At 38.4% G+C, this 17040-nt stretch overlaps 1 protein-coding gene across 14 annotated transcripts in view; it reads left to right on the forward strand.

Annotated features, from left to right (window-relative positions):
* The window catches only part of LOC128686427 (histone-lysine N-methyltransferase 2D), a 632197-nt gene that overhangs the window by 538605 nt on the left and 76552 nt on the right, over nucleotides 1–17040 (forward strand). For all 14 annotated transcript variants that reach the window (XM_070085781.1, XM_070085784.1, XM_070085782.1 and 11 more), the window contains 2 exons: nucleotides 6029–6128; nucleotides 9281–10007. In XM_070085781.1, coding sequence (XP_069941882.1) covers nucleotides 6029–6128; nucleotides 9281–10007 — 827 coding nt within the window. The remainder of the gene's footprint in view (nucleotides 1–6028; nucleotides 6129–9280; nucleotides 10008–17040) is intronic.

The raw sequence follows: 17040 nt of genomic DNA on the forward strand, positions 1-17040 counted from the left end.
AAAAAGAAGCGCTAAGCCACAAGGACTATACAGCATAATATGTCAAATTTGGGTTAAACATAGATCTAGACACACTTTATTTTTAAAGAGTAAAGATGCAGCTTATAAACCACTGACTACATTATTGGTAAAATAACTTTCTAGACTAGATAATCCAGTACTTGCATCAAAACAGTGTTGGGCATCATGTCGAAGAAGAAAATATTAAAAAGTTATTGCGTTGAACATATTAATTGCAGTTCCAGTCAGCTTCACAACTTGTGAGGTTGACACCCATCTCAATCTCACAGAGTATTTATAGTGTCTCAAACGCAGATCCAGATATTTGTTATGGAGTCTTAAAAAATGGGATAGCAATTCCCTGTGCTTGATGGGCAGGCGTATGTATACTGTTTTCTCGTTGCGTAAACTGTGGGTATTTAAGTTATAAATTTTATATTATTACATTAATTAATATTTGGCCATTATGATATTATGATAAAGTTTACACAGGTTCGATATACGAGTACTATATGAATATAACTTCGGAATATATATAGTACTTATAACTGAATGTTTCCGTAGGCAATACCTTAAAAACATCACTCCAACCCCTCCCCTTTGTTTCTTTTCTCATAATGCCCGGTTCTATTGCTTACACATAAAGCCCTTGTATTTTTCATATATATATATATATATATATATATATATATATATATATATATATATATATATATATATATATATATATATATATATATATATATATATATATATATATATATATATATATATATATATATATATATATGAAGAGTCCCCAAGAACTATTCACAAGCAACTACGATTGCGGAGGATTCGAACCCATTCCGTTTATCTTCCTCTCTAGAGAGACACACGATATGGTACTCAGTGTTCTCAGCCATTACATTCATTTACGTATGAGTGTGAGAGAGGAATTTACTACTTGCATCACACTCAAACTTTTAAGGGCGTCGTGGCCGAGAGTATTAAATGGGTACCATGCCATGTGTCTTTCTAGTGAGGGACGTGTGTGCTTCATATCTAATAAGGTCCAAAATATATTTTTAAAACATCTATGCTCGCAAAGGATTCGAACCCAAATTTCCATGGAAAAGACGTGAAATCAACCTAAATATTTCTATCCCATTTACTGAGAACAGTGAACGAAGTATATTGATAATAATTTATTTGAAATTTAAACCTGGTCCTATTACCTGAACATCCTCATTGTGTCACCCATCTCGTTTAGAAATTAAACTTGCTGTCACCTTCGTGATGGCATCAAGTGTCATTTGTCCTGGGAGGTGTTACTTTTGAAGCTGTAGTTTGTGTGATGGATTAATTTTGTTCTGTCACAATCATTAGTTTGAATCATTCGTTGGAAATGTTAATAAAACAACATAGTTTAATCAGATCTCATATCTTTTGTACTCTTTCAATCTAGCCATCAAATCTCTATTTGTATGACCTATAGACCCCAATAAAAATGTAAGGTATTTAAATTACTAGATTTTAATGAAAAACTTTTGGCTGTATATGTTGCTGATTTTAATGAAAAACTAAGAAAAACTGGTAAGACAAAGATTAGTACTAAGATAGTCAAAATCAGGAAGTTATTATTCCATGTCTTTCTTCTTTCATAGTCTCCCGATGATCATAATGCCAGTATTCTCAATAATCTCAACTCAAGGCTTATTTATAAATAAAATAGCTACAAGCTTAATAGTTAGTTTTGTTGGTTTATTAAGCTTAAAGCCTATCGGACATACGAGAGTCGTTGAAGCTGCATGTCACTTGTACACCAGGTAAGGATCTTTCTATGGATTAAAGTAAACTCTGAGTGTACATACACTGCTGTTCTCAGTGGATACACATCAGGAATGATATACTCATCACAATGTACACAAAGCGCAATGGTTAATTTGTTTTTTAGTTAATTGGGATTTATGCCACCAGTCAAGCTTACTTTAATTTGTAAAATATAAATTAAAGTAAACTGTCAGAGTATTTACACTGAGACATACATCACCTTTCAGAAAATAAAAATATCCTTTGTAATAGGGAAAAAAATGCCATTGTACTTTTACATTACTAAATAAAACATTACAAAACTACTTCTGTCATAACGTAAAACAAAAAAAAATATTCACTACTTGAAAGGAAAAACAGAAGTGAATTAAATTAATATCTTACGTTTACATTTTAAGTAAATATTTCATAATGACACCAAATTAACTCGCAACCCTTACAAGGCATCACAAGAGACGCTGCGTTGACTGACTTATTATCGTCAAAAAAAATGTGACTTATTAGTCTAAACTTTCAAAACCATCTATTATATTCGTTGTGTTAAAACGCAGATAGGTCAGTATTACAAACGAAATCAAGCATTTAGGTATACTATTAAACCATACCACGGGTGGGGTTAGAACCCGCGTCAGAGTCAAAACTCCAGACCGCGACGGTCTGGAGTTTTGTGACTCGGTGATCGCGGGTTCTAACCCCACCTATGGTATGGTTTGTTTGCATTCGTGTCATTACGATTTCGTGAGTCATGTTAGGTATACTGTTAACAGGGATAACATTCTATGTAAGAAAAGGGTAACGTTTAACGCCAAGGCACATAGGCATACTATTAACATTCGGTATTCCACACGAAACAACGGCTAAAACCAATTCGTATAGGCCTGATATTACAAAGAAAATATACACTGAGAGACGAAACTTTCAAAAGTATTTCATATAATCCTACTGATAACACATATACCAGTGATTTATTTCATAAGTATATTAGTACTTTTAGAAACACGCCTAGTACACACAAAATTTTTCATAAGCTGGCTGCTAATATACCAAGCACCATATAATGCTGTTCCATCGTCAATGTTATACCCAAAAACTTATTGCACGAAGATGCAGTTCGACATTCCTGTTTCACTGAGTCCTATATTATAACACATCCATATGTGCCACAACATTGAACCCTTTAATTATGAGGTGGAAGCTCGAACTAGACCATACCACTAATTATCATCTAGAGGAAATTCCCATCACCCGGCAGTCTGGATCTCGGTAATGATTGACATTATGGGAGATGAGGAATATCATGGAAATATTACATCATACTTGGTATGTAATTTTAAAACAAGTATCGTTATATCAGTTGATTTTAGGCTCTTACATAATAAGTTTTAGTTTTATTCGTAAAGGCTGTCTTCAAAATAGGGACGTTTATTTCAGGGTCTTCCTCTACTGTCTCATGAAAACATGAAGTCCACGTAATCAACACCTTATGAAAAAAAAAAAACTTTTAGAGGGAAATATGTAGAGGCATCTCCTAAACAGATTTTATATTTTCATCATAGTTACTAAATTTTTTGGAGGGGATTTCGTAAATAATCTTGACACCACATCGGCTCAACTATTATCACTAAGCAAAAAACTATGTGAATCTGACCTCACTTTTTGAGTGCTGCAGCAGCCTCGTTCATCTTCTGGTAGGTTTCTTCAATAGCCTCTTATTGTGTAATTTCTTAAATTCTACGTGTTTTATCTGAATGTAGTTGAAATGGAAGCAATTCTACAATTCGTAATTCATTAATTCTAGCATCAGATTTGTTGTTTAAACAGAGAACGCATTTAATAATGAGGTAAACTATTGTTAATTAATTCAAGCTACGTATTAAATCTTGCATAGTATTAAAATTGCTTTGTGAAGAACCTTATTGAGATTTCTTAGATTTGAAAATCACTTAAAATAATTTATTCGATTTCTTACCCGTTATTTTTTTCTGTTTTGTTTTTCGTGGTAATTTGAATATTTCATGAATGGATTTATTGAAAATGCCTTCCGAACAAGAAATGCTTCAAATGTAATTACTAGCCCAAAATATTAAAAAATTACAGTATTTCAGGACATCAGCCGGAGGTAGTGAAAGCGTGACCAGACTCTTCTATCCACATCAGAAGCTGTCATTCTGCTCACTACTGGCACTTGCATTCACTGAGAAATTTGAGTAATGTTTGAAAAGTAAAAATCAATATGAGCAAGAATAATTAAATTAATGATATATAAACGGAAAAACAAATGCAAAAATGTGTTGCCCCATTGTGTACAGTAATGGGACTGTGTTTGCAACATTCATTACGTTGTTTCAGAGTATGTCTGTACCCACAGTCATTAACAATTTGCAACTAACCAAATAATTTGGAAGCGACACTTCAGACATTTCGGCCTGCCCCGGACCTAAAAATGGTCAGGACGGACTAAGATATCTTCTAAAGTTTCCTTTCCAATGAGTAACTTAGTTGTGAAGTGTTCGAGCCGCTGTATTGTGGCCGCACCGGTCTGTCATTAAGACGCTAACACTTATTCGATTGTCTTTTTATGTCAAGTTTCCTACCAGAATATGAGGGACCAGAGACACTACACCAGCTAGATGTACTTTCATCTCCTTGTCTTTATTTTATCAAAACTTATAATTACCCTTTTCCTCCAGCACATACATTAGATATTACGGCTCCATCGATTTCAACTTCTCATTTACTTTCGACCTGTCTACTGTTCTACAATCCTAAAGCACATTATCCTTGTCCAAATCCTTTTCAGCACTCGCCTCATCGCCAAGGGAACTGCTACTCACCTGGTCACTGACAACCCGTACTAAGCTGAATAATTACACCACCAAACTTTCTTGTTAGACTAAGGCTCTCACACTTGTTCCAGACCATAGTACTGTAAGATAACCCTTCTGCGCAGTAATATGTATATATATATTTATACGCATATATATATATATATATATATATATTTATTTATTTATTTTAATTATATTTATTGATATTTATATATTCTATTTTAAATAAGATATAAAAAACTGATTAGGACAGAGACAGATGTCATCACTTCTTTCTCTCATAAAAATAATTATAAATTCCAGGACATTTGTTAAGACTCACTGCTTATATTGTATTATGATGGCACATGCCTCTAACTGTTAACCAGCTGCAAAATCTTTACGGAAAAAGTTATTTTCCGGTAGTTTATACAACTTGCTTAAATTATAGGCAAGCACTTTTCATTTATATTAAAATCGTATATGATTTAAAAAACACTGTAATAGGTAATAAGAACGAATAACAGTTAGTCATAGTCCAAAAGACTTTTATTACTTAAATGCTTATTGAAAGAGATTACTAATACAGTTTCTTAACACCTACCAGTTATTTATCTAAGAATGACAAGCTCATTTCTCAATAAATTGGTTGCCATGCACAATAAAGATAAACTATACCTCACACTTTCATATTTTTAGTTTTACGGTCTGAAGATAAAGTAATTATTAACAAAATTCATTTGAATAACAAATCTAACAACCTAAATGCATCTAGCTAAGGGCTAAGCCTACTGTAGAATAAGGATAATCAAGGGATAGTGATTGTATGCCAGTTTGTCAGTGTACAGTAATATCCTCACCCCCGGTCTGTGTCCACTGAGCCACCTATTGCTGCCTTTGCATGTTTGTGTCATGTATGTTAAACATTGTTTTTCTTTGTCTGTTATATCGCATTTTTACCTTGTGTGTGTGTGTGTGTTATTGTAATTGTTCGTGGTCATGCCAGCACTCATCGGGAGAATTTGGGTATATTGTAAGTGGTTTGGCCGTCCAAGTTTTGTTTGTAACAGGTTATTAAGCACCGCACTCTCGAAGTTTACAGGCACAGTCTTCAGTTGTCTATACTTCTTTTGATGCATGATATCCTTGTTTTCGCTTGGATATTGGTTTACTTTCAGATTCTCTATTGAAGATTTTCGAATTTATGCGAATGTGTTTTCTTGAATATTAGAATATAAGTGAGATGATGACAATTTCCAGATCAACGCATGCGAAATACATTTAATAATTCATTATACTATAAACACGATAATATATAAATATATACATATAACTTTTTGTATATTACTATAAAATTTATGCAGTAGGGAGGAGTACTGTGTACTTATGAACTACGTTCCCTTTGTCAGGACAACAAGGGGTCTCCTAGCGTGTCTGGGACAGGGCCGGCAGGACAGCAACAGAAGAGCTCTATCAGCGGGATGCTGTCAGATTTCACTCGCGCTCTTGGTAAGGCACATCATCCACTTGCTTCAGTTATGACTGTAAATTTCCTTCATAACTTGTGGTTGATGTATTAGGACAGATTGTTACTATATGAAAGTTATATATATATTGGATATACTTGTTTAACATTGTTAGGGACACTATTTTCATGGTATTTACTTTGAATTCGTTTAGATTTGAATGGTACTGTTTGATATTGTCTGGCATGTCACAAACAACACTTTACAAGTAACGTAAGGAAATTCTATTTTACTTTGCCAATGAACACTCCCAATTCTTGGAAATATTGAAGATGTAGATAAAATAGATGAAATTCATTTCATCACAGTTTTAAAATTGTAAGTTATGATTATTTTTTTACAGATTAGTCTGATATATGATAGGATTGATGGTTGAACTTAGCAAGAGGAGATATCACTTAGTGTGTAGGTTAAGGGTAGAGTTACGATAATAGGGGAAGGGGAGTTATTCCATGGATCCTGAATCTGGATTAAGTTCAAATTGAAATTCAGTTATTTATTTCTCTTGTGCAGTACACATGTAATGTAGTTTACATATAATAAAATACTGTTAGAAAAGAAAGCCACTCATGTGACTGAGGTGGCCTTCCGCACTCTCCACAGTGGCCAGAGGAGTCAAGGTTACAGGGTCCGGGGGGTTGGGGAGGCTAAATAAGAACTGTTTATTGTACACGAACGAGGAATCTCCTGTCATGAGGAACGTAGTTTGCCTGTTGAATTGCACCTCATCGGAGGAGGTGCCTCGATGGCGGTGAAGGGTTCTTGATTCAAGGAATTGGATCGAATATTATTGCCCCCATTCCCCAGGAGCTGTGACTCATACAAGTTTAGCGCTCCATGAATTTAATACTTTAAAATAATTAAAATAATAATAATGCAGTAATAATAATACCGTAATAATAATGATAATAATATTAACAGCTATGGTTTCATTTTTATTACAAACTTCAAAGTGTGAAATTTCACCTGGGTGTGACATTAGGTTATAACTGAAAAGATTCTCAGTCGGTCTGTGTTGTGTCCAAACCTCTCATGACAGTTTTCCACCTGATAATCCTCTATATCTCCAGTTATTGTTTATTTCTTTTGCCACATACCAGCTATTTAGCCCCCCTCCCAATTCTCTATTTTTTTCATAGTTTGGAGCAGCATCTGAGCTGTAATGTTTGGCAAGACAGTGATGGAGTGAGTGATGGTGAACGGGTTCCTTATTTTTCGGGCCACTTTACCCTGAAGGGAGACGGCCGGCCTATGTTGCTTTGTTTCTCTGGCAGCAACTGGTAAAGGAAATTCGTGTATTGTCAGGCTGTGAACACTAACTGGAATGAAGCCTCTGCAAGTTTGTTTTTTTTATCTTTGCAAAATAGCAGGATGTTCCTTGTTTCTGGTTTCGGCATTTTTGTTGGGAATTTCTAAGCGTTATGGCTATTGTATGTATTTATGAAAAAGTCCCCTAAATGCGCTACACGACGAACGGATACGATACTTGGCGTCAGCATGGTGCTACAGACAATCCAGTTGTTGAGTCGACGTAAACTGAGAGAGTTTCATTTACTATAAAGGTCTCATTCTCATTGTAGTCGTCCCATATTCTACAATATAAGTTTTTTATTCGTAATCTATTCTGTACCTGTCGTTTTCGATTGAATTAGACCAGTAGTCCCCAACCTTTTAATATGAAAGGGCCAATTTGATAAGCGAAATTTAAAGGAGGGCCGCATTTTGTAATGATCGAAATCAACGTTACAATAATAACATTATAATATAGTAAAATAATTATACAATTATACTGAACGTCGTAAAATGCAACACAAGTAAATGGACCGGTAAGCCGGGGAAAGGTCTCGATCATATGACCAAAAGTTCCAGCTTCGGGTCATCATATGACTAAGACCAGCGTTAGGAAACACTTGTCCTGACGAGCCTGTTATAGACAGAAATACTGTATTTTAATTTTTATGAAACATTTGAGACTAGAGCAAATAATACGAGCTCTATAATGGAAAGATAATTAAAAATTTAATATAATTATATATTACTGTCAGTAAATAGGTTGCTACTAGGATAAACAGGCAGTGACCGGAAGTGAAAGGTTGTTGTAAGAGGTGGAGATAAGGTTTTGGTGTAAAATTGCTATAAATAATTTGTAATTATTGATACTGTGCAGTGTGGGACCTACGTGAAAGTGAATTTATAATTTCAAGTGAGGGCCGCATCCTTTTCTTGGAAGGGCCACATGCGGCCCTCGGGCCCCAGGTTGGGAACCCTTGAATTAGACCACTGATGAAGAAAAAAAAACTGGTGGAACATTCAGAAAAGTTATTTGTGAGAAAAGATTACAATAATGGAAAATTCTCGTAACACTGAAGAAGTCATGACATGAATGCCATTTGATTATTAAAAAGTTTCAAAAGTTACGGATATACAAGTTTAAGTATTTGTCTGTGTAATGGAAACATTGCCAGACTATGGAGGTGTCGGTTGAAATAATACCATAGACACGTGAAAAATGCTAATTACATCGTCAGTCAAAACAGAAGGACATTCAACAGCCTAATGATGATTAATAACAGGTCATAAGGGCTGTGATTACCGTTTACTACAATGTTTTTAATACTTTTGCCTCTAGCATTTAGGGTCGTTTGTTGGCTGATCCTAGAGCTAGTTGGCTCCTGTCTTTCCTGGTTGGGCTGTGTCTTCTAACACACATGTTTGGGGCTCTCCCCTCTTCTATTTATTTTTCATTTGCATTGCACGTAAAGAAGTGTTGCTTCTGCAGTGCGAAAGGCCTCTTCAGCAACTTCATTATTACCCCCATGGATGTCTTGCATTGTTCATAGCTTTTTGCTACACGCACACACACACACACACAAATACACACACACACAAATACACACACACACACACACACATAACACACACACACACACACACACACACACACACACACACACACACACACACACACACACACACACACACACACACTTATGTATATATATATCTCTATATATATATATATATATATATATATATATATATATATGTCATGACTAATAGGTAAAACTGATCAATAGGTAAAACTGATTTTATAATCCCTGGCTAATGCAATCCATGTTTTTCTCGCTCTTTAAGGTCTTGGAGGAAGCTCTCCAAAGGAGGAGCAGAAAGGTAATTTAGCAACCTCGCAGCAGCAACAGCTTCAGCAACAACAGCAGCAGCAACTGCTGACCTCTCAGGCTCAAACACAGGCCCAGCTCATGAATGCTCAGGGCACAGCAATAAACTCGCAAGGTCAGGTAGTAAACTCCCAGGGCCAGGTGGTGGGTCAGCAGCAGGTTCTCACCTCCACCGGCCAGATGGTTACACAAATGGCCAATCACGTTGGCCCCGGTGTACAACAATCTGTATTTGGTGGTCAGATGATGCAGAATCCACCCGTGGTAGTTAATGCCGGGCAGCAGCAGGTTGGCACCCAACATTTACCGTTCCAGCAGATGACGCCGGCCCAGCAGCTCCAACTTCATCAAATGCAACTTCAACATCAAGCTCAGCATCTAAAGAAAATGAGGCGCCAGGACCAAGCAGCGGCACTGCAGCAGCAGCTCATGACTCAGGGAAAGGTATCGCCAACGCCGATCAGAAAAGACGTGCCGGGAACAGTTTCAGGTCTTCAGCAACTGCAGAATCTGCAACAGCAACACATCGCTAGTAAATTTGTAGGGCGTGTTGCCACCAGCCTACCCACCGCTGCTCTGCTCCAGCAATCTACTATAGCCACCAGTGACACCAAGCCTCGCATGCTCATCATGCCGGGCCAGGCCGTACCTACCTTGGAAACTCCGCTCTCTTCGCTTCAGAGGTAAACATTTGAAATGTGCCACAGCGCTCCTTCTCTGTGTTCCCACATAAATGTGCACCAAGCCAGTGAGGTTGATCCGTTTTCCTTTCATTAGTTATATGATAAAAGGATTATACCGTGGTTTAATAGATCTATATACTGTATATTGTCTGCGTGTGCATATTATAGGGAGGACTCAAACAATAACAATCAAATACTAATCATCCAACATTTCGCTAGCAACACAAGGTGCGTAGGCAGGCAGGATGCTGGGTAAGTAATTAGCACATTTCTACCTCTGATTTCGTCAACTTTTAGAAAGAGGTCAAATTTTGTTTAATTATGATTTGTCTATCCTCGCGCCTTGCTCGACAACAAACATGGCTATATACATTGCGCAATTCAGCTTTCTCATATTGAAGGATGTTCATGCATGTGCTAGTAGCATGAGTATATAATATGTACTTTTGCCTTGGATTACAAAAAAAAAAGATTTTCTATCCATGTAGGAAGAGTAAGAATCCTGCTATGCACAGAATGCTTGTTAAAGTAGACTGAATCAGATAAGGATATTCGGCTAGCATGCATCATACACAGCTAGATAGAAGTCATTTTGTATATGTAAATATGTTAGATGTTATGCAGAGGATATCGTAGGATTTTTTAAAATACGTTTTTTTACCTCAGAAAAATTATACACTCAACTGAAGCTGATTTCTTGCATTAGTATGTAGCTATATACTTATAGAATTTGTTTTATCAGTCTACTAGTTGCAGTGCATTGGTAGGCCTTTACTGACAGGCAGTGACATTGGTGTACGGTTTTAAGATTTGGCTGATTGGTGTTTGTCATGACCCTGTCCATGGAAAGTGACATGCATAGTGACTTGCAGTATTCAGATGAAGTGCATCTGCAGCCCGCTGCATGAACGACGACAAGACGACGTGTGAGACTGAACCTGACGTAGAGACCTGAAGAGCTGTGGTGGAGACTCCTGTTCTGACACGCACACACGCTCGTGCACATAATGCACAAGCACGTGCTCGTGCACTCTACACACACACACACACACACACACACACACACACACACACACACACACACACACACACACACACACACACACACACACACACACACACACACACACAGCCAGTATTTTATCTAGGGTAAATGAGTAAACAGCATTGAATATTGTGGAACTCCTAAAGAACAGAGTTTAGAGAAGGCAAATTCTCTCTTCAACCTTCAGTGTTTTGAAAGTTGTAACAGATGGACTTTATGATTTTGAATTGCTAATGGCAATTTTGAACTGTTTTAGACCAGAAACTGAAACACGAATTAAAAGAGGCTAGCATAACGTGGCAGATACTAAGGAGGAAATACAGTGATGTTCAGAGAGGCTGTATCCAGATACACAAGGATCCGATGTGAGGTCCGACAAGGGTCAGTACTGGGACCGGCACTGTTTTTTTTTTTTTTTTTTTTGGTTAGTAAACGACATGATAAAACACTTGATACATGGTCCTGCTTCCCTCCAAAAGATTATATCCCTCGTTACACAGCCTATACTCTATCTCTGGTCTTCTCTCTCTCTCTCTCTCTCTTCTTCCCTAATTTTCTTAAGTTTTCACTTAATGGAGTTAAATTTAACTAACCATCAGCCTGAATATTCCTATTATTGGCATGCACAAGTACACAGACATACATAGAAATAAAAACAAAGACAGACAGCTGGAAGTTCAAGATGCAGATGAACTACAGGAATGTCAGGAAGTATTCCTCATCAACCAGCTAACCTCTACAGTCAGGAAGTATTCCTCATCAACCAGCTAACCTCTACAGTCAGGAAGTATTCCTCATCAACCAGCTAACCTCTACAGTCAGGAAGTATTCCTCATCAACCAGCTAACCTCTACAGTCAGAAAGTATTCCTCATCAACCAGCTAACCTCTACAGTCAGGAAGTATTCTTCATCAACCAGCTAACCTCTACAGTCAGGAAGTATTCCTCATCAACCAGCTAACCTCTACAGTCAGGAAGTATTCCTCATCAACCAGCTAACCTCTACAGTCAGGAAGTATTCCTCATCAACCAGCTAACCTCTACAGTCAGGAAGTATTCCTCATCAACCAGCTAACCTCTACAGTCAGGAAGTATTCCTCATCAACCAGCTAACCTCTACAATCAGGAAGTATTCCTCATCAACCAGCTAACCTCTACAGTCAGGAAGTATTCCTCATCAACCAGCTAACCTCTACAGTCAGGGAGTATTCCTCATCAACCAGCTAACCTCTACGGTCAGGAAGTATTCCTCATCAACCAGCTAACCTCTACAGTCAGGAAGTATTCCTCATCAACCAGCTAACCTCTACAGTCAGGGAGTATTCCTCATCAACCAGCTAACCTCTACAGTCAGGGAGTATTCCTCATCAACCAGCTAACCTCTACGGTCAGGAAGTATTCCTCATCAACCAGCTAACCTCTACAGTCAGGAAGTATTCCTCATCAACCAGCTAACCTCTACAGTCAGGGAGTATTCCTCATCAACCAGCTAACCTCTACAGTCAGGGAGTATTCCTCATCAACCAGCTAACCTCTACGGTCAGGAAGTATTCCTCATCAACCAGCTAACCTCTACAGTCAGGAAGTATTCCTCATCAACCAGCTAACCTCTACGGTCAGGAAGTATTCCTCATCAACCAGCTAACCTCTACAGTCAGGAAGTATTCCTCATCAACCAGCTAACCTCTACAGTCAGGAAGTATTCCTCATCAACCAGCTAACCTCTACGGTCAGGAAGTATTCCTCATCAACCAGCTAACCTCTACAGTCAGGAAGTATTCCTCATCAACCAGCTAACCTCTACGGTCAGGAAGTATTCCTCATCAACCAGCTAACCTCTACAGTCAGGAAGTATTCCTCATCAACCAGCTAACCTCTACAGTCAGGGAGTATTCCTCATCAACCAGCTAACCTCTACAGTCAGGAAGTATTCCTCATCAACCAGCTAACCTCTACAGTCAGGGAGTATTCCTCATCAACCAGCTAACCTCTACGGTCAGGAAGTATTCCTCATCAACCAGCTAACCTCTACGGTCAGGAAGTATTCCTCATCAACCAGCTAACCTCTACAGTCAGGAAGTATTCCTCATCAACCAGCTAACCTCTACGGTCAGGAAGTATTCCTCATCAACCAGCTAACCTCTACAGTCAGGAAGTATTCCTCATCAACCAGCTAACCTCTACAGTCAGGAAGTATTCCTCATCAACCAGCTAACCTCTACAGTCAGGAAGTATTCCTCATCAACCAGCTAACCTCTACAGTCAGGAAGTATTCCTCATCAACCAGCTAACCTCTACAGTCAGGAAGTATTCCTCATCAACCAGCTAACCTCTACAGTCAGGAAGTATTCCTCATCAACCAGCTAACCTCTACAGCAAACAATCTAAAAATCTAACATTATCGAAGCTATCGGAAATCTTAACAAGGAATAATTTATAACACTATACTATATACTATACTTGTTAAGTCTATCTTGAAGAGTTCAGAACCAGTATGAAACCCACAACAGGTCAAACATATTCAAGAAGCTGGAAAAAAGTGCAAAAGTTAACATCGAAACTAGTCCCAGATGTATGGGGCATAAGCTACAAGAAACTTAACATTTAAGGACAGAAGGACCAGGGGGAGACATGATTATCATATACAAAATATTGAGAGGAATTGACGGGGTGGATATGGTGAGTCTATTCGTGAGGCGGGGCTCAGGGCTCGACTGAAAGTTAAAAACACATATGAGTCGCTGGGATATTAAAAAATACTTCTTCAACTTTACAGATCTGCTGAAATTCTATGAAAAAGTACAGAAGTAAGATAGGAGAGAGAAAGATGGGTAGATTGCATATTCTTGGACTCTAAGAAGACTTTTGATATTGCACCTTACAATAAATTGAAGCAAAAACTTAAGATGCAGCCATGAATAACAGGGAATATTTCCGATGGATCAAAGAGCGCCTTATGTGAAGGAAACGAAGCGTGATTGTCCGAGAAGAGATCCCAGAATGGGAAGGAGTAACAAGCAGGATTCCGCAATGATCGATATCTGGATAAGTACTGTTTCTCTTATATGTGAAACACCTACCAGATGTGTTTGGATCCCTGTTTGTTTATAATGTGAAACTTGTAAGAAGAATAAAAACCTACCATGACAAGGAAAGACTACAAATGGATCTGGACCAGCTGCAAGATTGATCAGACAAGTGGTTAAATGAATTTAACCCCAGGTAATGGAAGGTTATGAAGACTGGGGAATGGGCAAGAAAATCTGACATGGAGTATAACCTCGAGGCACAGACGCTGCAGAGTTAATTCAGAGAGAAAAACCTGAGGGAGATAATTCAGCCAAAGGTAATGCCAGAGGTACACATCAACCAGTGTGATCTAAGATGATAAAAGAAAAAAGAAAAGATGAACTGAATAATAAAACAAAACAACAAAATCATAGATCTAAACAATTCAGTAATGACAGTGCATTAAATAATACAATGGAATTAAATAAATAATAAACTAAACTAAACATCTTATTAGATAATATAATTAATAAATGAAAAAAAAAACCAGACAAATGAAGGGGAGCGCCCTAAAATAATCATTTATTAATTTAAGAAACTGTTAAACGATAGTTATAAAAAAATGAAGAGATATAACAATGGGCTTCATAAAAGCGGATAAAACATTTAGAAAAAAAAAGCTAATTTATAAAAGCTTTGGCTGCTAAGTAGCAAAATGCTTTATATATTCAACCTATATACGCAAAAAATAAAGGCTAGTGAGACTGCACCTACTTGACGTATCAGAACATAAATGCACTTCATGGTAGACTAATTGGGAAGTTACACAGTGAAGGAGAAATTGAAAGATAAATCATTAAACGCATGAGAGAACTTTTATTCGGAACAAGAAGGCGAATGATGATAAAATTAAAAATGTCTTCGTTGGACTGTTTTACGAGTAGAATCCTTGAGAGATCAGTGGCTGTTACTGAGATTTTTAATCTATATAAGAATGTTTCCTGTAGGAACATTTCATGAATATGATTACAGATAAAGAGTACCCAAGAAGACTAAAAGTTTGCAGGAAGATTTAAATATGTTTAGAAAATGGGATGAAAATGGTGGATAATGGAATTATTTGTACATTTGTACACATTTGCACACGTTGACACACACACACACACACATATACACGCACACACACACACACACACACACACACACACACATGGAGCGGGGAGAGAGAGGGCCCAGTAGCAACCGGTGAAGAGGCGGGGCCAGGAGCTAAGACTCGACCCCTGCAACCACAAATAGGTGAGTACAAATAGGTGAGTACACACACACACACACACACACACACATACAACGACATAGCATCGAAAGTCAAGTCTGACCCGAAACTGCTGTATAGCCACATTAGGAGGAAGACAACAGTCAAAGACCATGTGATAAGTCTGAGGAAAGAAGGTGGGGAACTCACAAGAAACGATCAAGAAGTATGTGAGGAGCTCAATGCGAAGTTTAAGGAAGTATTTACAATGGAGACAGGAAGGACTCTGGGGGGACAGAACAGAGGGGGACACCAGTAAGGAATATACCAACAAGTGTTGGATGACATACATACAAATGAGGAGGAAGTGAAGAAGCTGCTAAGGGACATCGATACCTCAAAGGCAATGGGACCGGACAACATCTCCCCGTGGGTCCTTAGAGAGAGGGCGGATATGCTATGTATGCCACTTACCACAATCTTCAACACATCCCTGGAAACTGGGCAACTACCTGAGGTATGGAAGACGGAAAATGTAGTTCCCATTTTTAAAAAAGGAGACAGAAAAGAGGCACTAAACTATAGACCAGTGTCACTGACGTGTATAGTATGCAAAGTCATAGAGAAGATTATCAGGAGGAGAGTGGTGGAGCACCTGGAACGGAACAAGAGTATAAACGCCAACCAGCACGGATTCATGGAAGGCAAATCCTGTGTCACAAACCTTCTGGAGTTTTATGATAAAGTAACAGAAGTAAGACACGAGAGAGAGGGGTGGGTTGATTGCATCTTCTTGGACTGCAAGAAGGCCTTTGACACAGTTCTTCACAAAGGTTAGTGCAGAAGCTAGAGGATCAGGCGCATATAACAGGAAGGGCACTGCAATGGATCAGAGAATACCTGACAGGGAGGCAACAACGAGTCATGGTACGTGGTGAGGTATCACAGTGGGCACCTGTGACGAGCGGGGTCCCACAGGGGTCGGTCCTAGGACCAGTGCTATTTTTGGTATATGTGAACGACATGATGGAAGGGTTAGACTCAGAAGTGTCCCTGTTCGCAGATGATGTGAAGTTTATGAGGAGAATTAAATCAGATGAGGATCAGGCAGGACTTCAAAGAGACCTGGACAGACTGGACACCTGGTCCAGCAACTGGCTTCTCGAATTTAACCCAGCCAAATGCAAAGCCATGAAGATCGGGGAAGGACACCGAAGACCGCAGACGGAGTATAGGCTAGGTGGCCAAAGACTGGAAACCTCGCTCAAGGAGAAAGATCTTGGGGTGAGTATAACACCGAGCATGTCTCCGGAAGCACACATCAACCAGATAACTGCTGCAGCTTATGGGCGCCTGGCAAACCTGAGAACAGCGTTCAGATACCTTAGTAAGGAATCGTTCAAGACACTGTACACCGTGTACGTCAGGACCATACTGGAGTATGCAGCACGTGTTTGGAATCCGCACTTGATCAAGCACGTCAAGAAATTTGAGAAAGTGCAAAGGTTTGCGACAAGGTTAGTTCCAGAGCTAAGGGGAATGCCCTATGAAGAAAGGTTAAGGGAAATCGGCCTGACGACACTGGAGGACAGGAAGGTCAGGGGAGATATGATAACGACATATAAAATAGTGCGCGGAATAGACAAGGTGGACAAAGACAGGATGTTCCAGGGATGGGACACAAAACAAGAGGTCACAATTGGAAGTTGAAGACTCAGATTAGTCAA

This window comes from Cherax quadricarinatus, chromosome 17, assembly GCF_038502225.1.
Source record: "Cherax quadricarinatus isolate ZL_2023a chromosome 17, ASM3850222v1, whole genome shotgun sequence".
NCBI classification, from domain to species: domain Eukaryota; kingdom Metazoa; phylum Arthropoda; class Malacostraca; order Decapoda; family Parastacidae; genus Cherax; species Cherax quadricarinatus.